The 23,826-nt window shown below is 48.7% G+C and overlaps 1 protein-coding gene across 1 annotated transcript in view; it reads right to left on the minus strand.

The window, feature by feature from the left end:
• The window catches only part of LOC136845684 (fibrinogen-like protein A), a 66,241-nt gene extending 44,830 nt beyond the window's left edge, over positions 1 to 21,411 (minus strand). Inside the window, exons 1-3 of the mRNA XM_067115830.1 lie at positions 20,967 to 21,411; positions 18,334 to 18,396; positions 17,293 to 17,449 (exon numbers count right to left, since the gene is read on the minus strand). Of these exons, the coding sequence (XP_066971931.1) occupies positions 17,293 to 17,449; positions 18,334 to 18,396; positions 20,967 to 21,129 (383 nt within the window). The 5' untranslated portion in view covers positions 21,130 to 21,411. The remainder of the gene's footprint in view (positions 1 to 17,292; positions 17,450 to 18,333; positions 18,397 to 20,966) is intronic.
• Positions 21,412 to 23,826: the final 2,415 nt, after the last annotated feature.

A 23,826-nucleotide genomic window follows, 5' to 3' on the forward strand; every position in this document is an offset into this window, starting at 1 on the left:
CGAAGCAGCATCTTCCTGTCTTCATGCACCTGCTGCATCTCGAAGCAGCATCTTCCTGTCTTCATGCACCTGCCGCATCTCGAAGCGGCATCTTCCTGTCTTCATGCACCTGCCGCATCTCGCAAGCAGCATCTTCCTGTCTTCATGCACCTGCTGCATCTCGAAGCAGCATCTTCCTCTTCATGCACCTGCTGCATCTCGAAGCAGCATCTTCCTGTCTTCATGCACCTGCTGCATCTCGAAGCAGCATCTTCCTGTCTTCATGCACCTGCTGCATCTCGAAGCAGCATCTTCCTGTCTTCATGCACCTGCTGCATCTCGAAGCAGCATCTTCCTGTCTTCATGCACCTGCTGCATCTCGAAGCGGCATCTTCCTGTCTTCATGCACCTGCCGCATCTCGAAGCAGCATCTTCCTGTCTTCGTGCACCTGCTGCATCTCGAAGCAGCATCTTCCTGTCTTCATGCACCTGCTGCATCTCGCGGCATCTTCCTGTCTTCATGCACCTGCTGCATCTCGAAGCAGCATCTTCCTGTCTTCATGCACCTGCCGCATCTCGAAGCAGCATCTTCCTGTCTTCATGCACCTCATCTCGAAGCAGCATCTTCCTGTCTTCATGCACCTGCTGCATCTCGAAGCAGCATCTTCCTGTCTTCATGCACCTGCATCATCGAAGCAGCATCTTCCTGTCTTCATGCACCTGCTGCATCTCGAAGCAGCATCTTCCTGTCTTCATGCACCTGCTGCATCTCGAAGCAGCATCTTCCTGTCTTCATGCACCTGCTGCATCTCGAAGCAGCATCTTCCTGTCTTCATGCACCTGCTGCATCTCAAGCAGCATCTTCCTGTCTTCATGCACCTGCTGCATCTCGAAGCAGCATCTTCCTGTCTTCATGCACCTGCTGCATCTCAAGCAGCATCTTCCTGTCTTCATGCACCTGCTGCATCTCAAGCAGCATCTTCCTGTCTTCATGCACCTGCCATCTCGAAGCAGCATCTTCCTGTCTTCATGCACCTGCTGCATCTCGAAGCAGCATCTTCCTGTCTTCATGCACCTGCTGCATCTCGAAGCAGCATCTTCCTGTCTTCATGCACCTGTCTTCTGCATCTCGAAGCAGCATCTTCCTGTCTTCATGCACCTGCATCGAAGCAGCATCTTCCTGTCTTCATGCACCTGCTGCATCTCGAAGCAGCATCTTCCTGTCTTCATGCACCTGCTGCATCTCGAAGCAGCATCTTCCTGTCTTCATGCACCTGCCATCTCGAAGCAGCATCTTCCTGTCTTCATGCACCTGCTGCATCTCGAAGCAGCATCTTCCTGTCTTCATGCACCTGCTGCATCTCGAAGCAGCATCTTCCTGTCTTCATGCACCTGCTGCATCTCGAAGCAGCATCTTCCTGTCTTCATGCACCACCTGCAGCATCTTCCTGTCTTCATGCACCTGCTGCATCTCAGCATCTTCCTGTCTTCATGCACCTGCTGCATCTCGAAGCAGCATCTTCCTGTCTTCGTGCACCTGCCGCATCTCGAGCAGCATCTTCTGCCTTCGTGCACCTGCGCATCTCAGTAACATCTTCTGTCTTAAGTGCACCTGCCACATCTCGAAGCAGCATCTTCCTGTCTTCGTTACCTGCCGCATCTCGAAGCAGCATCTTCCTGTCTTCGTGCACCTGCACGCGCTGAGCAGCATCTTCCTGTCTTCGTGCACCTGCCGCATCTCAAGCAGCATCTTCCTGTCGTCATGCCGTATCTCAAGCAGCATCTTCCTGTCTTCGTGCACCACTACCGCATCTCGAAGCAGCATCTTCCTGCCTTCGTGCACCTGCCGCATCTCGAAGCAGCATCTTCCTGTCTTCATGCACCTGCCACATCCTGCAGCATCTTCTGTCTTCGTGCACCAGCGCGCATCTCGAAGCAGCATCTTCCTGTCTTCGTGCACCTACCGCATCTCGAAGCAGCAACTTCCTGTCTTCGTGCACCTGCCATCTCGGAAGCAGCATCTTCCTGTCGTGCACCTGCCGCATCTCGAAGCAGCATCTCCTGTCTTTGCACCTGCATCTCAAGCAGCATCTTCCTGTCTTCATGCACCTGCCGCGACCGGCAGCATCTTCCTGTCTTCGTGCACCTGCATCTCGAAGCAGCATCTTCCTGTCTTCGTGCACCTGCCGCATCTCAAGCAGCACTTCGTCTTCTTGCACCTTCGATCTGTCTTCCTGCCTTCTTGCACCTGCCATCTCGAAGCAGCATCTTCCTGTCTTCTTGCACCTGCCGCATCTCGAAGCAGCAACTTCCTGTCTTCGATGCACCTGCATCTCGAAAGCAGCATCTTCCTGCCTTCTTACCTGCCGCATCTCAAGCAGCATCTTCCTGTCTTCTTGCACCTGCCGCATCTGAACCAGATCTCAGCATCTTCCTGTCTTCGTGCACCTGCCGCATCTCAAGCAGCATCTTCCTGTTCGTGCCTGCCGCATCTCGAAGTAGCATCTTCCTGTCTTCATGCACCTGCCGCATCTCGAAGCAGCATCTTTCTGTCGTCGTGCACCTATCTCGAAGCAGCATCTTCCTGTCTTCGTTCACCGACCGCAGCATCTTCCTGTCTTCCGTGCACCTGCCGCACATCTCAAGCAGCATCTTCCTGTCTTCATACACCTGCACGCATCTCAAGCAGCATCATGCACCTGCCGTATCTCAAGCAGCATCTTCCTGTCTTCATGCACCTGCCACATCTCAAGCAGCATCTTTACTGTCTTCATGCACCTGCCATCTCGAAGCAGCATCTTCCTGTCTTCGTGCACCTGCTGCATCTCGAAGCAGCATCTTCCTGTCTTCATGCACCTGCCATATCTCGAAGCAGCATCTTCCTGTCTTCATGCACCTGCCGCATCTCGGCAGCATCTTCCTGTCTTCGTGCACCTGCTGCATCTCGAAGCAGCATCTTCCTGTCTTCATGCACCCTGCTGCATCTCGAAGCAGCATCTTCCTGTCTTCATGCACCTGCTGCATCTCAAGCAGCATCTTCCTGTCTTCATGCACCTGCTGCATCTCGAAGCAGCATCTTCCTGTCTTCATGCACCTGCTGCATCTCGAAGCAGCATCTTCCTGTCTTCATGCACCTGCTGCATCGAAGCAGCATCTTCCTGTCTTCATGCACCTGCTGCATCTCGAAGCAGCATCTTCCTGTCTTCATGCACCTGCCTGATCTCGAAGCAACATCTTCCTGTCTTCATGCACCTGATCTCGCAGCATCTTCCTGTCTTCTGCACCTGCAAGAAGCATCTTCCTGTCTTCATGCACCTGCTGTATCTCGAAGCAGCATCTTCCCTGTCTTCATGCACCTGCGCATCCTCGAAGCAGCATCTTCCTGTCTTCATGCACCTGCCCATCTCAAAGCAGCATCTTCCTGTCTTCATGCACCTGCTGCATCTCGAAGCAGCATCTTCCTGTCTTCATGCACCTGCTGCATCTCAGCGGCATCTTCCTGTGCCTTCATCTGCACCTGCTGCATCTCGAAGCAGCATCTTCCTGTCTTCATGCACCTGCTGCATCTCGAAGCAGCATCTTCCTGTCTTCATGCACCTGCTGCATCTCAAGCAGCATCTTCCTGTCTTCATGCACCTGCTGCATCTCGAAGCAGCATCTTCCTGTCTTCATGCACCTGCTGCATCTCAGCAGCATCTTCCTGTCTTCATGCACCTGCCGCATCTCGAAGCAGCATCTTCCTGTCTTCATGCACCTGCTGCATCTCGAAGCAGCATCTTCCTGTCTTCATGCACCTGCTGTATCTCGAAGCAGCATCTTCCTGTCTTCATGCACCTGCTGCATCTCGAAGCAGCATCTTCCTGTCTTCATGCACCTGCTGCATCTCGAAGCAGCATCTTCCTGTCTTCATGCACCTGCCGTATCGAAGCAGCATCATCTTCAGCATCGTCCTTCATGCACCTGCTGCATCTCGAAGCAGCATCTTCCTGTCTTCATGCACCTGCTGCATCTCGGCAGCATCTTCCTGTCTTCATGCACCTGCTGCATCTCGCAGCATCTTCCATCTTCATGCACCTGCTGCATCTCGAAGCGGCATCTTCTCTTCATGCACCTGCTGCATCTCGAAGCAGCATCTTCCTGTCTTCATGCACCTGCGGCATCTCAAGCAGCATCTTCCTGTCTTCATGCATCTGCCGCATCTGCGCATCTCGGAAGCGGCATCTTCTGTCTTCATGCACCTGCGCATCTCGAAGCAGCATCTTCCTACTGTCTTCATGCACCTGCTGCATCTCGAAGCAGCATCTTCCTGTCTTCATGCACCTGCTGCATCTCGAAGCAGCATCTTCCTGTCTTCATGCACCTGCTGCATCTCGAAGCAGCATCTTCCTGTCTTCATGCACCTGCTGCATCTCGAAGCAGCATCTTCCTGTCTTCATGCACCTGCCGCATCTCGAAGCAGCATCTTCCTGTCTTCATGCACCTGCTGCATCTCGAAGCAGCATCTTCCTGTCTTCATGCACCTGCTGCATCTCGAAGCAGCATCTTCCTGTCTTCATGCACCTGCCGCATCTCGAAGCAGCATCTTCCTGTCTTCGTGCACCTGCTGCATCTCGAAGCAGCATCTTCCTGTCTTCATGCACCTGCCGCATCTCGAAGCAGCATCTTCCTGTCTTCATGCACCTGCTGCATCTCGAAGCGGCATCTTCCTGTCTTCATGCACCTGCTGCATCTCGAAGCGGCATCTTCCTGTCTTCATGCACCTGCTGCATCTCGAAGCGGCATCTTCCTGTCTTCATGCACCTGCTGCATCTCGAAGCGGCATCTTCCTGTCTTCATGCACTGCTGCATCTCAAGCAGCATCTTCCTGTCTTCATGCACCTGCCGCATCTCGAAGCAGCATCTTCCTGTCTTCATGCACCTGCCACATCTCGAAGCAGCATCTTCTGTCTTCATGCACCTGCTGCATCTCGAAGCAGCATCTTCCTGTCTTCATGCACCCTGCATCTCGAAGCAGCATCTTCCTGTCTTCTCGAAGCAGCATCTTCCTGTCTTCATGCACCTGCTGCATCTCGAAGCAGCATCTTCCTGTCTTCATGCACCTGCTGCATCTCGAAGCAGCATCTTCCTGTCTTCATGCACCTGCTGCATCTCAAGCAGCATCTTCCTGTCTTCATGCACCTGCTGCATCTCGAAGCAGCATCTTCCTGTCTTCATGCACCTGCTGCATCTCGAAGCAGCATCTTCCTGTCTTCATGCACCTGCTGCATCTCAAGCAGCATCTTCCTGTCTTCATGCACCTGCTGCATCTCGAAGCAGCATCTTCCTGTCTTCATGCATCATCTCGAAGCAGCATCTTCCTGTCTTCATGCACCTGCTGCATCTCGAAGCAGCATCTTCCTGTCTTCATGCACCTGCTGCATCTCGAAGCAGCATCTTCCTGTCTTCATGCACCTGCTGCATCTCGAAGCAGCATCTTCCTGTCTTCATGCACCTGCCATCTCGAAGCAGCATCTTCCTGTCTTCATGCACCTGCCGCATCTCGAAGCAGCATCTTCCTGTCTTCATGCACCTGCCGCATCTCGAAGCAGCATCTTCCTGTCTTCATGCACCTGCCGCATCTCGAAGCAGCATCTTCCTGTCTTCATGCACCTGTCTTCATGCATCTCGAAGCAGCATCTTCCTGTCTTCATGCACCTGCTGCATCTCGAAGCAGCATCTTCCTGTCTTCATGCACCTGCTGCATCTCGAAGCAGCATCTTCCTGTCTTCATGCACCTGCTGCATCTCGAAGCAGCATCTTCCTGTCTTCATGCATCATCTCGAAGCAGCATCTTCCTGTCTTCATGCACCTTCATCTCGAAGCAGCATCTTCCTGTCTTCATGCACCTGCTGCATCGAAGCAGCATCTTCCTGTCTTCATGCACCTGCTGCATCTCAAGCAGCATCTTCCTGTCTTCATGCACCTGCTGAAGCAGCATCTTCCTGTCTTCATGCACCTGCTGCATCTCGAAGCAGCATCTTCCTGTCTTCATGCACCTGCTGCATCTCGAAGCAGCATCTTCCTGTCTTCATGCACCTGCCGCATCCTCGAAGCAGCATCTTCCTGCCTTCGTGCCTGCGCATCTCGACAGCATCTTCTGTCTTAAATGCACCTGCCCATCGACAGCATCTTCTGTCTTGATACCTGCCGCATCTCAAAGCAGCATCTTCCTGTCTTCGTGCTGCACGCGCTCTAAAACATCTTCCTGTCTTGTACCTGCGCATCGAAGCAGCATCTTCCTGTCGTCATGCACCTGCGTATCTCAACCAGCATCTTCCGCATCGCCGTGCACCACTACGCATCTCGAAGCAGCATCTTCCTGCCTTCGCTGCCTGCGCATCTCGAAGCAACTTCCTGTCTTCATGCACCTGCCACATCAAGCAGCATCTTCTGTCTTACGTGCACCAGCACGCATCTCGAAGCAGCATCTTCCTGTCTTCGTGCACCTACACGCATCTCGAAGCAGCAACTTCCTGTCTTCGTGCCACATCCTCGGCAGCATCTTCCCTGTCTTTGTACCTGCATCTCAAACCAGCATCTCCTGTCTTCGTGCACCTGCATCTCAAGCAGCATCTTCCTGTCTTCTTACACCTGCCACATCTCGAAGCAGCATCTTCCTGTCTTCGTACCTGCACATCTCGAAGCAGCATCTTCCTGTCTTCGTGCACCTGCCGCATCTCAAGCAGCATCTTCTGCCTTCGTGCACCTGCCGCATCTCGAAGCAGCATCTTCCTGCCTTCTTACCTGCCACATCTCAAGCAGCATCTTCCTGTCTTCTTGCACCTGCCGCATCTCGAAGCAGCATCTTCCTGTCTTCGTGCACCTGCACCGCATCTCAAGCAGCATCTTCCTGTCTTCGCACCTGCCGCATCTCAAGCAGCGTCTTCCTGTCTTCTGCACCGCATCTCGCATCTTCCTGTCTTCGTGCACCACCGCATCTCGAAGCAGCATCTTCCTGCCTTCGTGCACCTGCCGCATCGAAGCAGCATCTTCCTGTCTTCTGCACCGCATCGCCTGAAAGCATCTTCTGTCGTCATGCACCTGCCGTATCTCAAGCAGCATCTTCCTGTCTTCGTGCACCTGCCGCACCAGCAGCATCTTCCTGTCTTCATGCACCTGCCATCTCGAAGCAGCATCTTCCTGTCTTCTGCACCTGCCGCATGCAACTCTCCTGTCTTGATGCACTCTCATCTCAAGCAGCATCTTCCTGTCTTCATGCACCTGCCGTGATCTCGAAGCAACATCTTCCTGTCTTCGTGCACCTGCCGATCGAGCAGCATCTTCCTGTCTTCGTGCACCTGCCGCATCTCAAGCAGCATCTTCTTCCTGATCTGGCATCTTCCTGCCTTCTTGCACCTGCCATCTCGAAGCAGCATCTTCTGTCGTCATGCACCTGCCGCATCTCAAGCAGCATCTTCCTGTTCGTGCACCGCATCTCGAAAGCGGCATCTTCCTGTCTTCGTGCACCTGCGCATCTCGAAGCAGCATCTTCCTGTCTTCATGCATCTTCCTGTTCGTGCACCTGCATCTGCATCTTCGTGCATCTCAAGCAGCATCTTCCTGTCTTCATGCACCTGCTGCATCTCGAAGCAGCATCTTCCTGTCTTCATGCACCTGCCGTATCTCGAAGCAGCATCTTCCTGTCGTTCCGCATCTGCAGCATCTGCTGCCGTGATCTCGAAGCAGCATCTTCTGTCTTCATGCACCTGCTGCATCTCAAGCAGCATCTTCCTGTCTTCATGCACCTGCCATCTCGAAGCAGCATCTTCCTGTCTTCATGCACCTGCTGCATCTCAAGCAGCATCTTCCTGTCTTCGTGCACCTGCGCATCTCGAAGCAGCATCTTCCTGTCTTCGTGCACCTGCTGCATCTCAGCAGCATCTTCCTGTCTTCATGCACCTGCCATATCTCGAAGCAGCATCTTTCCGTCTTCATGCACCCGCCGCATCTCGAAGCAGCATCTTCCTGTCTTCATGCACCTGCATCTGCATCTCACCCGCTGCAGCAGCATCTTCCTGTCTTCATGCACCTGCTGCATCTCGCAAGCATCTCAGCATCTTCCTGTCTTCATGCACCTTCATCTCGGCAGCACCTGTCTTCTGCATCTCGAAGCAGCATCTTCCTGTCTTTCATGCACCATCTTCCCTGTCTCGCCCCATCTCGAAGCAGCATCTTCCTGTCTTCATGCACCTGCTGCATCTCGAAGCAGCATCTTCCTGTCTTCATGCACCTCATCGAAGCAGCATCTTCCTGTCTTGCTGCATCTCGAAGCAGCATCTTCCTGTCTTCATGCACCTGCCGCATCTCGAAGCGGCATCTTCCTGTCTTCGTGCACCTGCCGCATCTCGAAGCAGCATCTTCCTGTCTTCTTGCACCTGCCGCATCTCGAAGCAGCATCTTCCTGTCTTCATGCACCTGCCGCATCCGAAGCGGCATCTTCCTGTCTTCATGCACCTGCTGCATCTCGAAGCAGCATCTTCCTGTCTTCATGCACCTGCTGCATCTCTTGTCTTCGCGCATCTTCCTGTCTTCATGCACCTGCTGTATCTCAAGCAGCATCTTCCTGTCTTCATGCACCTGCTGCATCTCGAAGCAGCATCTTCCTGTCTTCATGCACCTGCTGCATCTCGAAGCGGCATCTTCCCTGTCTTCATGCACCTGCTGCATCTCGAAGCAGCATCTTCCTGTCTTCATGCACCTGCTGCATCTCGAAGCAGCATCTTCCTGTCTTCATGCACCTGCTGCATCTCGAAGCAGCATCTTCCTGTCTTCATGCACCTGCTGCATCTCAGCAGCATCTTCCTGTCTTCATGCACCTGCCGCATCTCGAAGCAGCATCTTCCTGTCTTCATGCACCTGCTGCATCTCGAAGCAGCATCTTCCTGTCTTCATGCACCTGCAGCATCCCTCGCACCTGCTGCATCTTCCTGTCTTCAGCACCTTCATCTCGAAGCAGCATCTTCCTGTCTTCATGCACCTGCTGCATCTCGAAGCAGCATCTTAACTGTCTTCATGCACCTGCCGCGAAGCAGCATCTTCCTGTCTTCATGCACCTGCCGCATCTCGAAGCAGCATCTTCCTGTCTTCATGCACCTGCTGCATCCTCGAAGCAGCATCTTCCTGTCTTCATGCACCTGCTGCATCTCGAAGCAGCATCTTCCTGTCTTCATGCACCTGCTGCATCTCGAAGCAGCATCTTCCTGTCTTCATGCACCTGCATCTCGAAGCAGCATCTTCCTGTCTTCATGCTGCCATCTCAAAGCAGCATCTTCCTGTCTTCATGCACCTGCTGCATCTCGAAGCGGCATCTTCCTGTCTTCATGCACCTGCCGCATCTCGAAGCAGCATCTTCCTGTCTTCATGCACCTGCACGCATCTCGAAGCAGCATCTTCCTGTCTTCATGCACCTGCCGCATCTCGAAGCAGCATCTTCCTGTCTTCATGCACCTGCATCTCGAAGCGGCATCTTCCTGTCTTTCACCTGCCGCATCTCGAAGCAGCATCTTCCTGTCTTCATGCACCTGCTGCATCTCGAAGCAGCATCTTCCTGTCTTCATGCACCTGCTGCATCTCTGCATCTTCCTGTCTTCATGCACCTGCTGCATCTCGAAGCAGCATCTTCCTGTCTTCACCTGCTGCATCTCCTGCTTCCTGTCTTCATCTCGAAGCAGCATCTTCCTGTCTTCATGCACCTGCTGCATCTCGAAGCAGCATCTTCCTGTCTTCATGCACCTGCTGCATCTCGAAGCAGCATCTTCCTGTCTTCATGCACCTGCTGCATCTCAAGCAGCATCTTCCTGTCTTCATGCACCTGCCGCATCTCGAAGCAGCATCTTCCTGTCTTCATGCACCTGCCGCATCTCGAAGCAGCATCTTCCTGTCTTTCATGCACCTGCTGCATCTCGAAGCAGCATCTTCCTGTCTTCATGCACCTGCTGCATCTCAAGCAGCATCTTCCTGTCTTTCGTGCATCCTGTCTTCATGCATCTCGAAGCAGCATCTTCCTGTCTTCATGCACCTGCATCGAAGCAGCATCTTCCTGTCTTCTCAAGCAGCATCTTCCTGTCTTCATGCACCTCATCTCGAAGCACATCTTCCTGTCTTCTGCATCATCTCGAAGCAGCATCTTCCTGTCTTCATGCACCTGCCAGCATCTTCCTGTCTTCATGCACCTGCCGCATCTCGAAGCAGCATCTTCCTGTCTTCATGCACCTGCTGCATCTCGAAGCAGCATCTTCCTGTCTTCATGCACCTGTCATCTCGAATGCATCTTCTGTCTTCATGCATCATCTCGAAGCAGCATCTTCCTGTCTTCATGCACCTGCTGCATCTCGAAGCAGCATCTTCCTGTCTTCATGCACCTGCTCATCTCGAAGCAGCATCTTCCTGTCTTCTGCACCTGCCGCATCTCGAAGCAGCATCTTCCTGTCTTCATGCACCTGCTGCATCTCGAAGCAGCATCTTCCTGTCTTCATGCACCTGCTGCATCTCGAAGCAGCATCTTCCTGTCTTCATGCACCTGCCGCATCTCGAAGCAGCATCTTCCTGTCTTCATGCACCTGCTGCATCTCGAAGCAGCATCTTCCTGTCTTCATGCACCTGCTGCATCTCGAAGCAGCATCTTCATGCACCTGCTCGCATCTCAGCATCTTGCACCTCATCTCGAAGCAGCATCTTCCTGTCTTCATGCACCTGCTGCATCTCGCAGCAAGCAGCATCTTCCTGTCTTCATTCCTTCATGCACCTGCTTCATCTCGAAGCAGCATCTTCCTGTCTTCATGCACCTGCTGCATCTCGAAGCAGCATCTTCCTGTCTTCATGCACCTGCAGCATCTTCCTGCATCTCGAAGCAGCATCTTCCTGTCTTCATGCACCTGCTGCATCTCGAAGCAGCATCTTCCTGTCTTCATGCACCTGCATCTCGAAGCAGCATCTTCCTGTCTTCATGCACCTGCTGCATCTGCATCTTCCTGTCTTCATGCATCTTCCTGTCATCTTCATGTCTTCACCTGTCGCATCTCGAAGCAGCATCTTCCTGTCTTCATGCACCTGCTGCATCTCGAAGCAGCATCTTCTGTCTTCATGCACCTGCTGCATTCAGCATCTTCCTGCACCTGCTGCATCTCGAAGCAGCATCTTCCTGTCTTCATGCACCTGCTGCATCTCGAAGCAGCATCTTCCTGTCTTCATGCACCTGCTGCATCTCGAAGCAGCATCTTCCTGTCTTCATGCACCTGCTGCATCTCGAAGCAGCATCTTCCTGTCTTCATGCACCTGCTGCATCTCGAAGCAGCATCTTCCTGTCTTCATGCACCTGCTGCATCTCGAAGCAGCATCTTCCTGTCTTCATGCACCTGCTGCATCTCGAAGCAGCATCTTCCTGTCTTCATGCACCTGCTGCATCTCGAAGCAGCATCTTCCTGTCTTCATGCACCTGCTGCATCTCGAAGCAGCATCTTCCTGTCTTCATGCACCTGCTGCATCTCGAAGCAGCATCTTCCTGTCTTCATGCACCCTGCATCTCGAAGCAGCATCTTCCTGTCTTCATGCACCTCGCATCTCGAAGCAGCATCTTCCTGTCTTCATGCACCTGCTGCATCTCGAAGCAGCATCTTCCTGTCTTCATGCACCTGCTGCATCTCAAGCAGCATCTTCCTGTCTTCATGCACCTGCTGCATCTCGAAGCAGCATCTTCCTGTCTTCATGCACCTGCCGCATCTCGAAGCAGCATCTTCCTGTCTTCATGCACCTGCGCATCTCGAAGCAGCATCTTCCTGTCTTCATGCACCCTGCTGCATCTGCACCGCCGCAAGCAGCATCTTCCTGTCTTCATGCACCTCGAAGCAGCATCTTCTGTCTTCATGCAGCATCTCGAAGCAGCATCTTCCTGTCTTCATGCACCTGCCGCATCTCGAAGCAGCATCTTCCTGTCTTCATGCACCTGAAGCAGCATCTTCCTGTCTTCATGCACCCTGCATCTCGAAGCGCATCTTCCTGTCTTCAAGCAGCATCTTCCTGTCTTCATGCACCTGTCTTCATCTCGAAGCAGCATCTTCCTGTCTTCATGCACCTGCCGCATCTCAAGCAGCATCTTCCTGTCTTCATGCACCTGCTGCATCTCGAAGCAGCATCTTCCTGTCTTCATGCACCTGCCGCATCTCGAAGCAGCATCTTCCTGTCTTCATGCACCTGCCGCATCTCGAAGCAGCATCTTCCTGTCTTCATGCACCTGCTGCATCTCGAAGCAGCATCTTCCTGTCTTCATGCACCTGCTGCATCTCGAAGCAGCATCTTCCTGTCTTCATGCATGCATCTCGAAGCAGCATCTTCCTGTCTTCATGCACCTGCTGCAAGCAGCATCTTCCTGTCTTCATGCACCTGCTGCATCTCGAAGCAGCATCTTCCTGTCTTCATGCACCTGCCGCATCTCGAAGCAGCATCTTCCTGTCTTCATGCACCTGCCGCATCTCGAAGCAGCATCTTTCTGTCTTCGTGCACCTGCCGCATCTCGAAGCAGCATCTTCCTGTCTTCATGCACCATGCATCTCGAAGCAGCATCTTCCTGTCTTCATGCCTGCTGCATCTCGAAGCAGCATCTTCCTGTCTTCATGCACCTGCTGCATCTCGAAGCAGCATCTTCCTGTCTTCATGCACCTGCATCTTCCTGTCTTCATGCATCTCGAAGCAGCATCTTCCTGTCTTCATGCACCTGCTGCATCTCGAAGCAGCATCTTTCCTGTCTTCATGCACCTGCTGCATCTCGAAGCAGCATCTTCCTGTCTTCATGCAAGCAGCATCTGTCTTCATGCACCTGCTGCATCTCGAAGCAGCATCTTCCTGCACCTGCAGCATGTCTTCATCTGCTGCATCTCAAGCAGCATCATCTTCCTGTCTCATGCACCTGCATCTCGAAGCAGCATGTCTTCATGCACCTCTTCCTGCATGCATCTCGAAGCAGCATCTTCCTGTCTTCATGCACCTGCATCTTCCTGCACCTGCTGCATCTTCATCTTCCTGTCTTCATGCACCTGCCGCATCTCGAAGCAGCATCTTCCTGTCTTCATGCACCTGCTGCATCTCGAAGCAGCATCTTCCTGTCTTCGTGCACCTGCATCTCAGCAGCATCTTCTGTCTTCATGCACCTGCTGCATCTTCATCTTCCTGTCTTCATGCACCTGCTGCATCTCGAAGCAGCATCTTCCTGTCTTCATGCACCTGCTGCATCTCGAAGCAGCATCTTCCTGTCTTCATGCACCTGCATCTCGAAGCAGCATCTTCCTGTCTTCATGCACCTGCTGCATCTCGAAGCAGCATCTTCCTGTCTTCATGCACCTGCTGCATCTCGAAGCAGCATCTTCCTGTCTTCGTGCACCTGCTGCATCTCGAAGCAGCATCTTCCTGTCTTCATGCACCTGCTGCATCTCGAAGCAGCATCTTCCTGTCTTCGTGCACCTGCCGCATCTCGAAGCAGCATCTTCCTGTCTTCATGCACCTGCTGCATCTCGAAGCAGCATCTTCCTGTCTTCATGCACCTTGCATCTCGAAGCAGCATCTTCCTGTCTTCATGCACCTGCTGCATCTTCGTCTTCATGCAGCATCTCGAAGCAGCATCTTCCTGTCTTCATGCACCTGCTGCATCTCGAAGCAGCATCTTCCTGTCTTCATGCACCTGCTGCATCTCGAAGCAGCATCTTCCTGTCTTCATGCACCTGCTGCATCTCGAAGCAGCATCTTATGTCTTCATGCACCTGCTGCATCTCGAAGCAGCATCTTCCTGTCTTCATGCACCTTAATCTCGAAGCAGCATCTTCCTGTCTTCATGCACCTTGCATCTCGAAGCAGCATCTTCCTGTCTTCATGCACCTGCTGCATCTCAAGCAGCATCTTCCTGTCTTCATGCACCTGCTGCATCTCGAAGCAGCATCTTCCTGTCTTCATGCACCTGCTGCATCTCGAAGCAGCATCTTCCTGTCTTCATGCACCTCAGTGCAGCATCTTCCTGTCTTCATGCACCTGCTGCATCTCGAAGCAGCATCTTCCTGTCTTCATGCACCTGCTGCATCTCGAAGCAGCATCTTCCTGTCTTCATGCACCTGCTGCATCTCTGAAGCAGCATCTTCCTGTCATTCATGCACCTGCTGCATCTCGAAGCAGCATCTTCCTGTCTTCATGCACCTGCCCATCTCAAGCAGCATCTTCCTGTCTTCGTGCACCTGTCGCATCTCGAAGCAGCATCTTCCTGTCTTCATGCACCTGTCGCATCTTGAAGCAGCATCTTCCTGTCTTCATGCTCCTGCCGCATCTCGAAGCAGCATCTTCCTGTCTTCGTGCACCTGCCACATCTCGAAGCAGCATCTTCCTGTCTTCATGCACCTGCTGCATCTCGAAGCAGCATCTTCCTGTCTTCATGCACCTGGTGCATCTCGAAGCGTCATCTTCCTGTCTTCATGCACCTGCTGCATCTCGAAGCAGCATCTTCCTGTCTTCGTGCACCTGCCACATCTCGAAGCAGCATCTTCCTGTCGTCATGCACCTGCCACATCTCGAAGCAGCATCTTCCTGTCTTCATGCAACTCAAGCAGCATCTTATTTTTTCATGCACCTGCTGCATCTCGAAGCAGCATCTTCCTGTCTTCATCATCTCGAAGCAGCATCTTCCTGTCGTCATGCACCTGCCACATCTCGAAGCAGCATCTTCCTGTCGTCATGCACCTGCCACATCTCGAAGCAGCATCTTCCTGTCGTCATGCACCTGCCACATCTCGAAGCAGCATCTTCCTGTCGTCATGCACCTGCTGGCAGCATCTTCCGTCTTCAACCTGCCACATCTCGAAGCAGCATCTTCCTGTCTTCATGCACCTGTGCATCTCGAAGCAGCATCTTCCTGTCTTCATGCACCTCCCATATCTGAAGCAGCATCTTCCTGTCTTCATGCACCTGCTGCATCTCGAAGCAGCATCTTCATGCACCTGCTCATCTGCATCTTCGTCATGCAGCATCTGAAGCAGCATCTTCCTGTCTTCATGCACCTGCTGCATCTCGAAGCAGCATCTTCATCTTCATGCACCTGCATCTCGAAGCAGCATCTTCCTGTTTCATGCAAACATCTCGAAGCAGCATGATGCAGGAAAATGTCTTCATGCACCTGCTGCATCTCGAAGCAGCATCTTCCTTCTTCATGCATCTCGCATCTCGAAGCAGCATCTTCCTGTCTTCATCACCTGCTGCATCTCGAAGCAATCTTCCTGTCTTCATGCACCTGTCTGATCTCGAAGCAGCATCTTCCTGTCTTCAATGGCTGCATCTCAAAACATCTTCCTTCTTCTTCTGCATTCTGCAGCATCTTCCTGTCTTCAAGCGCATCTCGAAGCAGCATCTTCCTGATCTTCATGCACCTGCTGCATCTCGAAGCAGCATCGGGTCTTCTTCACCTGCCATCCTCAAGCAGCATCCATCTTATTCACCTGAGCATCTTTGTCGTCATGGCACCTGCCGCATCTTATCAGCATCTTCTTCTTTGCACCTGTCGCATCTCGAAGCAGCACGGTAGGTGTGCACCTGCTGCATCTGTATCTTCTGTCTTCAAACCTGGCATCTGAAGCAGCATCTTCCTGTCTTCTGCACCTGTGCATTCGAAGCAGCATCTTTGTCTTGGTGCACCTGCCACATCTTCCTAACAAATCTTCCTGTCTTGGGCATCTCCACAGCATCTTTATCTTTGCACCTACATCTCTAAATAAAACCTCACCTACATCTACCGAAGCTAGCAGGTGTCTTCAATTCACATCTCGAAGCAGCATCTGAAGTCTTCAAAATGGAAAGCATTATTTTTCTTTTCTTTTACAGCCAGGAATGAAAAAATAATCAAATAGCCAATATGTTTTTCAAATCATGAGAATGATTCACAATGCTATTATTTTTTCTCAGCATGAAAAAACTTCGACTGTTTATCAATAAACAGCATTTTCACCTGGTATTTCTCATTTCTTAAGCTTTATAGCGACCTATTATTCCATGCGTGCGTGGCAAGTATGCAAGTGAAGATCCCTACTGCATGAGACGAAGGCGATAAAAGAGCAGAAATGACTGTTACATCCAGGATCTTTCCTGACTAAGAGCAAAGGTTTACTGTTATGCATTGAAGACGAATTCCATTTGGGGCCTGTCAAAAAGATGGTTTCTTTTGCCAGGAATGCACAGCTGTTTTCTGGAAAAGCACACGAGAATGGCAGATCTTTTGGCAAAGCAGTCGTGCAACATCACGTCTTCATGCACCTGCCACATCTCGGCAGCATCTTCCTGTCGTCATGCACCTGCATATCGAAGCAACCTCTTCCTGTCTTCATGCCTGCTGCATCTCGAAGGCATCTCGAAAGTGAAGATCAAATCATGAGAATGATTCCGAGCTGGCGACCTATTATTCCAGTGGAAGTATCAAGTGAAGATCCCTACTGCATGAGACTGGAAGGTTTCCGGCGATAAAGAGGAGAAAACCGTGTGCATGCCCGTTTACAGGTCATCACAACATTGACAGTAGGTTGGCATGTCATTCATTTCAACTAATATGATCTAAAAAAAAAAAATAAAAAAATGAGGTCAAAAGTTTGGAGGCAGAGTCGGGAAAATAAGAGGCTGCAACGATTGCCTGATGGTTTCTTCGGCGCAATAATATAATGCTGTACGAAACTTTCAGCCACGCCCCGGTGGTGGCCTGTGCTGTTGGTATATCTACAGCGCTAACAGACGTACGATTATGGCTAACTTTAACCTTAAATAAAATAAAAACTACCGAGGAGGCTAGAGGGCTGCAATTTGGTATGTTTAATGATTGGAGGGTGGAAGATCAACATACAAATTTGCAGCCCTCTAGCCTCAGTAGTTTTTAAGATCTGAGGGCAGACAGAAAAAGTGCGGACGGACGGACAAAGCCATCTCAATAGCTTTCTTGCACAGAGAACTAAGGTGGGAAAGCAGAAAGGACTTATGATACACCAAATGAGAAAGGCTTTAATTCGAGAAGCGACCAGAGCTGAAGATCAGCTGAAGGGCGAGGCAAAGAGAGAAACCAGCCAGGTTGCAGAGCAAAGGTACTGTTAGTGAAGACGAACCAGGGGGCCTGCAAGATGGTTGTTTTTGGCACAGCTCAGCACACGAGAAAGGCAGACTTTTGGCAAAGCAGTCGTGCAACATATGAGAAACCGAGCGAGTCGTGAAAACGTGTCATACCACCTGTGCATCAAACTAAAATGAGGTCAAAAGTTCCTCACAACTCACATTTCCAACGATTGCCTGATGGTGCATAGGTCTTTCAGCTGCATGGCGTGTAGCAGCTGGAGTCTGCGAACTTCCTCTTCCAAGTCGGCCTTTTCTTCAGTCATGGCAAGTATGTCCTTTTCAATATTGTCTTGAGCGTTTATACAGTCATCCAACCCTAGTAATGATAATTATGACATTGATAATAATACATACTTAAATGACATACTTTTTGACTCTACTTTAATCTTTGAAGGAAACCTAAAGGCTTGCTTTTTTCTTTCTTTTTCTTTTTTTAACATCTGTTCAGAGGAACAGACTTCCATACAAAAACTTAAATTTTTTGCCTTACTTTAATCATGTTTTTTGAAGGGAAACCTACAATCTGTTCGGAACAGATCTTCCATCCAACGGCGAAATGACGAAATGCAACGTCTGCCACACTGAAAGCTTTCTGCTTCATGGATTGCAATGAGTTATTTGTTTGTTGACTTAATAATAATAATAATAATAATAATAATAATAATAATAATAATAATAATAATAATAATAATAATAATAACAACAGAGGTGATGACAGAACAGTAGGTATTTGGATGAGTAAGAGCAAAATGCCTTCAGTGGACTGAAGGGGCAAAAGCAACTACCACCCACCCACTACGGCCCTCCCTTTAAAAACTCAAGACACTGCAGAGGCTACAGCCATCAGATTCTGCAACTGGACTTGTCTTTGCCACTGCAGGCAGGTTGTTCAAGGAAAGTTCTGAATCACCAACCCTTCCTCCCTCCCTAGCGAATCAGAAAGAAATGACTCAGAGGCAAATGAATTTTGGCCATGCAACTGCCCTGCGTCTTAGGAAATATTCAGGAAAAGTTCTCCCCATCGCCCAACTCCTCTGGTTTCTTCAAGTTCACCCAAAATAAACTGTAGACACCTACTGGGCAAAACGCTCACCAACATGTCATTTACAGTATGTTCATAGTTTAACCAAAAGAAATCGTCATTTGTTCTGTATATCTAAATCCCCATTTCTCTTCCTTAATTTGGCAAATTGTTCATACCTTTAGTGACTATGGTTCCAGACCTCTCTGCGACGTTGCACTCCTCCATGAGTCGTTTTATCTCTGTAAACAAAAACGAGGTTAAATTTGACCTAGATTTAGTACCATGTGCTTATACTAATATGAAAAACAAACAGTTTACTTTCATATCCCCTCCCAATCTTATTTTTATTAGCTGAAGTGGGATAAAGTGAGGCACCTGGTAAGTTATATCTTGAACAGAAAACCAAGCACTGAAGTCCAAAAATTTTTTTTCATTTTGCATGTAATATGTAGTAGAAGAATTGGTCCTGACAAGTGAGTTGTTTGGGTACCCTTAAGAAACAGAACCATAGCAATGATGACTCTGTCCCCTTTGGGATAAGCTCACGAAAACCAGTCTTATCCTTTAAGTCAAATGTGTTCATATCGAATTTGTGGATAGTGGTATTCCAGATATCTCTGGCGACATGAAAAATAATTTTGCTCCATTCCTTTTGTCTGAAATGCCCATTTTGATCTTTCTGTCCATTCGTCGAAGTTTAAAAGAGACATGCCCACCCCTCCCCACCCCACCTCAGTACGACTCATAGACAAGTCGAATTTCAAATGGTAATGGCAAAAGTTTCTAGTGGTTTCCGCACTGGGAAAGACGGCAGTTTTTAAGCGAAAATCAGATACAAATGACGCCCGCCATGAAATCGTCCGCTCGCAAGCGAACGGCAATGGCACGACGTTTGGTAACCGACAGCATCTTATCAGTATCTACAGGAAATGACGCCACATCCAGTTTTCCTTCGCAAGCTTCCCTCGCATTCACCGAAGACGCAAAACACATTTCTAGCTTATACAACAGGGCTAAATGTTTTGTAGCTTGTTCCTACATTATTCCATTTATTTCCGTTGACATCTCGAACCCATCTAAAGGGTCCCGTCAAAGACATTTTTCGGAATTGAGCAACACTGAAAAGGACAGAGAAGAAGAAGAGAATTTCTCATAAAAACCGGTCTGCCCCGAAGGTTTCGATGCTTTTGCCAGAACACATAATAAGGAGGAAAACGAATTTTTTAATCAGATGAAACGAGAGAAGATATGAGTCATATGAGTCTCCCATAGTAGGCTGAGCCTTATAAAATTCGCATGAAACTAATCATCTTTCAGACAACTTAACAAACGACCTGATCACAATCTTCCTGCTGATTTTTAATTTCTTCACCAGTGAACTGTTTCCCCTGAAAGTGGGGTCACTGCATGGAGGAACCGGGCATAAGTCAGTCACCGCGATTCACTTCCTCGCTGACTAATCAGAAGTGGTCGTCATTCCACTCTTCTTCAACCTGTCGCCACTTCATAGTCGTAACTCTCTGTACTCCATCCTTCCCGGCCTCCAACTTCTCTCATAGTTCTCATCATTTCTTACCATATGATTTCACCTACTTAAGTAGAGGAAAAGAAGCATAATGAAATATCTCTATAGTAATCGCATTAACTCATTTGCCTATCTTTTTCCCAGCTTTTTAGTTTTCTGTAAACGAAAACTATTGAGGTGGCTATTGCTATTTGTCTGTCCGTCCGCACTTTTTCTGTCAGCCCTCAGGTCTTAAGAACTACTGAGGCTAGAGGGCTGCAAATTGGTATGTTGATCATCCACCCTCCAGTCATCAAACATACCAAATTGCAGCCCTCTCGCCTCCTCAGTAGTTTTTATTTTATTTAAGGTTGAAGATAGCCATGGTCGTGTGTCTGGCACCGTTATAGGTGCCAAGATTTTCCTACAGAATTATACGCTGTACAGAAAACTCGATTGCCCTGAAGAAACTTCGGCACATTTTTTACTCGTTTTCAAGACCTCTTAACATTCGTAAATGCTACTTCACTAACGATTCTCAGATTTACGGCAAACCCGTGAACTTTTTTTTTTTTTTTAACGATACTAAATATGAATTAGACTGAACTTGTCCTGTTCTGTGAATGCTAACATGAAGCTCGCTACTCAATGAATTCTCCCGTTTTCCATAGGGTTTATTGTCCTTTGAATCGGATTTTAGTCCTGCTCATGACGACGCTAATCCTTGATATAGTTCAGACGAAAGCTCTGTGTCCAATTAGCTGTATGGTAAGTTGGCTGCCAGACCTCTTGTTTTGTTCATAGCACTCCTGACATTATGCTGAGACGTTCGCATCTTCCTTGCAATGGCGTACTTTCGAAAGTGCTTAATATAAATTTTTGCTCTTGAGCCAGCCCCGTATTCCTTGTTTCAGATAAAGACCTACAGTGGCACATTTACATAAAAAAACTGGAAGATCTCATTTTCTCCAAAGCCTCGCGCAAGACCGGAGACTATGCAATACGCGTTTTAGAAATCAAGAGTGCTGGTATATATTAAGGGGTTTCGAAACTCAGCACAGAACAGCTGCCTGTGGCTAGCAGGTTCTCGAAAACAGGGATTCTGACCTCAAACTATATTTTAAAAGTTCTGTATCTGCATTTCTATGGGTTGAAGGGCACGGGTTTTCCCTAACTGTACACAGATTTGCCACTTTCTGCAAATTCTTGTCAGAAGGCTCCTTCTGTACCGCCGTGTCTCTTGCAAGGTGGTGGCTTTGTAACAAAAGAAAACACATTGATATAAGTTGTTCTGTTCTAACTCACCTTTCTTAGCAGAAGCGAGCAAAAGCTCGCTGTAGACGACGAATCCCTCTGTGTATTGGTGCTTCGCTTCTTGACAAGTGTCCCTTCGATCAGCCTCTGAGTGCACAAAAGGCATCACAGAAAGGAGCAGGAAGAGAACCCGGGCTCCCAATGACAAGGTCATGGCGACTGCCGATGCGGAATCTCATCCAAATCGCCAGCGAGATTTTACTGAGAAAGTGCTCGACGGTACACAAGGTTAGTTATTTATAAATGATTTGTTTAACCAGACCTCTGAACTCTTTTAGGGTTCTTCTCGGGCTGGGAGATATTAAACCGGCGTATATTCAGAAGCGTGAGATCGCAAAAGATCAAAGTCAGGATCAAATTTCGAAATGTCAGTGAATGGTGACGGAGAGATGATGAGACTCTAGGTATGCACTGTCGCAGAGGTCACTCCCAACTGATCTTACTGAGCGGATAGAGTGGCGTAACTTTTTCGAGATGACGTCACAGATGACGTCACAGAACAGTCCTGTGAAGATTAACGAATTTGATATTGTATTCGGATTTTCAATAATAATAATAATAATAATAATAATAATAATAATAATAATAATAATAATAATAATAATAATTTATTATCTGTATATGTTGAGGCATATTTTTTTTTTATTCCTTTTACTTGCTTGCGTTGTTTTCGATGTGGAATCTTCTCTCCAGAGTCGTCATCATTTTTTGATTTTGCGTTGATTAAGCATACACATGATTCTCTTCTAACAAACTTGAAGTTTGACTGAGTTTTCATAAGTCAGTCATTGCAAAAGTGAATATTGTAGAGTATAATAATGATGGCATTTTTAGTCCAAGAGTAAAAGTAAAATAGAAATAAAAGACGCACAGACTTGCAGGAATCAATAAGACTCAAGTTATCTGATGCCTGTTTTGTACCAGAAGGAAAATAATATAAGAAACACCTCTGGCCACTGAAACTGCAAGAGTAGCGTGATTAGCAAAAAAAAAAAAAAAAAAAAAAAAAAATAAAACTTAATGGACAGCTTCTGCCTAATAGGAAAAGATTGCCTATTTTGTCGCTAAGGAAGCGTCCACACTGCACTACTGTGCGCTTAAGCGTGACGCGAACACGCAGCGGCAACAGCTTCAAATGAAGCCAACGAGCCTCAGTGGAGAACGAAGCTTTGGTGGTCATTCATTGACAATACTTTGTAATATATAGTTTAGAAATATCTCTCATTTTTCGAGGTTATTGTTGCAGAAAAGGGTAATGGACAAGAATTAAAATAAACATTTTGGAGAACTGTAAAATAAAGTAAAGCTGAGGACGTTTAAATTTGTAAAAAAAATAGAAAAAAGGGAATCGAGCCAAGCGCAGTCGTGTTCGTGGAGTGACCTACCGCCTGGGATCCACGAAACAGGAACTTTGGCCTCATCTCTGGAGGGAGGGAGGGAGGGACAGGAGGGAGGGAGGGACGGGAGGGAGGGAGAAGTCAGTCTAAGAAAAACCCGCCGTGAATTCCGAGAATGCGCAGAGGGATGAAAGAATGTGAGGTTGGACCGTTTACATATTTTGGAACAATGATATACGAGCCAGCTTCTCTTGAGTCGGAGGTGAGTGCAAGACCAAAAAAAAAAAAAAAAAAAAAAAAAAAAATGAACAGATTGAAGAAAATCTGAAAATCAAATAGACTGAAACTGCATCCCAAAGTAACGTGATAACTGGACCTAGTATGATCTGTATCACTATGTATACACGAATGATGGTGTGACAATGACAACACCTAAAATTCTTTGTCGATCGGAGAACAAAACTTTCAGAAGACATTAGGATTAGAATCTGAAGGTGTTCCCGAAATAAACCAAACTTTTAGTTTCCTGCTAAAGAAAACTATTGAGATGGCTGATTGCCTGTCCGTCCGCACTTTTTCTCTCTGCAGAATCTTAAAAACTACCGAGGCTAGAGGGCTGCAAATTGGTATGTTGATCATCCACCCTCCAGTCATCAAACACACCAAATTACAGCCCTCTAGCCTCAATAGCTTTGATTTCATTTAAGGTTAAAGTTAGCCATGATCGCGCGCCTGGCAGCGCTATAGGTGCCAACAACACAAGCCACCACCGGGCCGTGGCTGAAAGTTTCATGGACCGTGGGTGAGAGTTTCATACAGCATTATACGCTGTACGGAAAACTCGATTGCGCTGAAGAAACTTCTTCGGCGCATTTTTTTACTTGTTGAAATAGAGATTAATTAAACAGGCACAAAATACCATTTGGAATGAAAGTGCTCTGTTCCTGTAAGGATCAAGATCATAGCGATTAGTATGATACAACTAACGAATAGCCTACTTAATGAATGAAGAGAATGCTTCGTTTCAGCTCCTTTGTAAGACTGAGGCGTCTTGGCACGACAAACGGCTCCGTTTTATGAGTTTGCACTGACTCTTACACATTTGCTCTCATGCAGAAAGGAATCACTCTCTCTTCTTGAATTTCAACAAATTTTCAACCACTTTCCTTTTCCTTTTATAAATTCATTTAATATAAAAAGAAATGCGCCTGTTGCAAACAAAGTGAGCCCACTCTGACACTCTCATTGCAAAGGAGAGAGAGAGAGAGAGAGAGAGAGAGAGAGAGAGAGAGAGAGAGAGAGAGAGAGAGAGAGAGAGAAAGTTAAGTATATCTTAGTTTAACCAGACCACGGAGCTGGTTAACAGCTCTTCTAGAGAGGGCTGGCCCGAAGGATTAGATTTATTTTACGTGGCTAAGAACCAACTAGCTACCTAGCAACGGGACCTACAGCCTATTGTGGAATTCGAACTACATTACAGAGAGAGAGAGAGAGAGAGAGAGAGAGAGAGAGAG

This window comes from Macrobrachium rosenbergii, chromosome 14, assembly GCF_040412425.1.
Source record: "Macrobrachium rosenbergii isolate ZJJX-2024 chromosome 14, ASM4041242v1, whole genome shotgun sequence".
NCBI classification, from domain to species: domain Eukaryota; kingdom Metazoa; phylum Arthropoda; class Malacostraca; order Decapoda; family Palaemonidae; genus Macrobrachium; species Macrobrachium rosenbergii.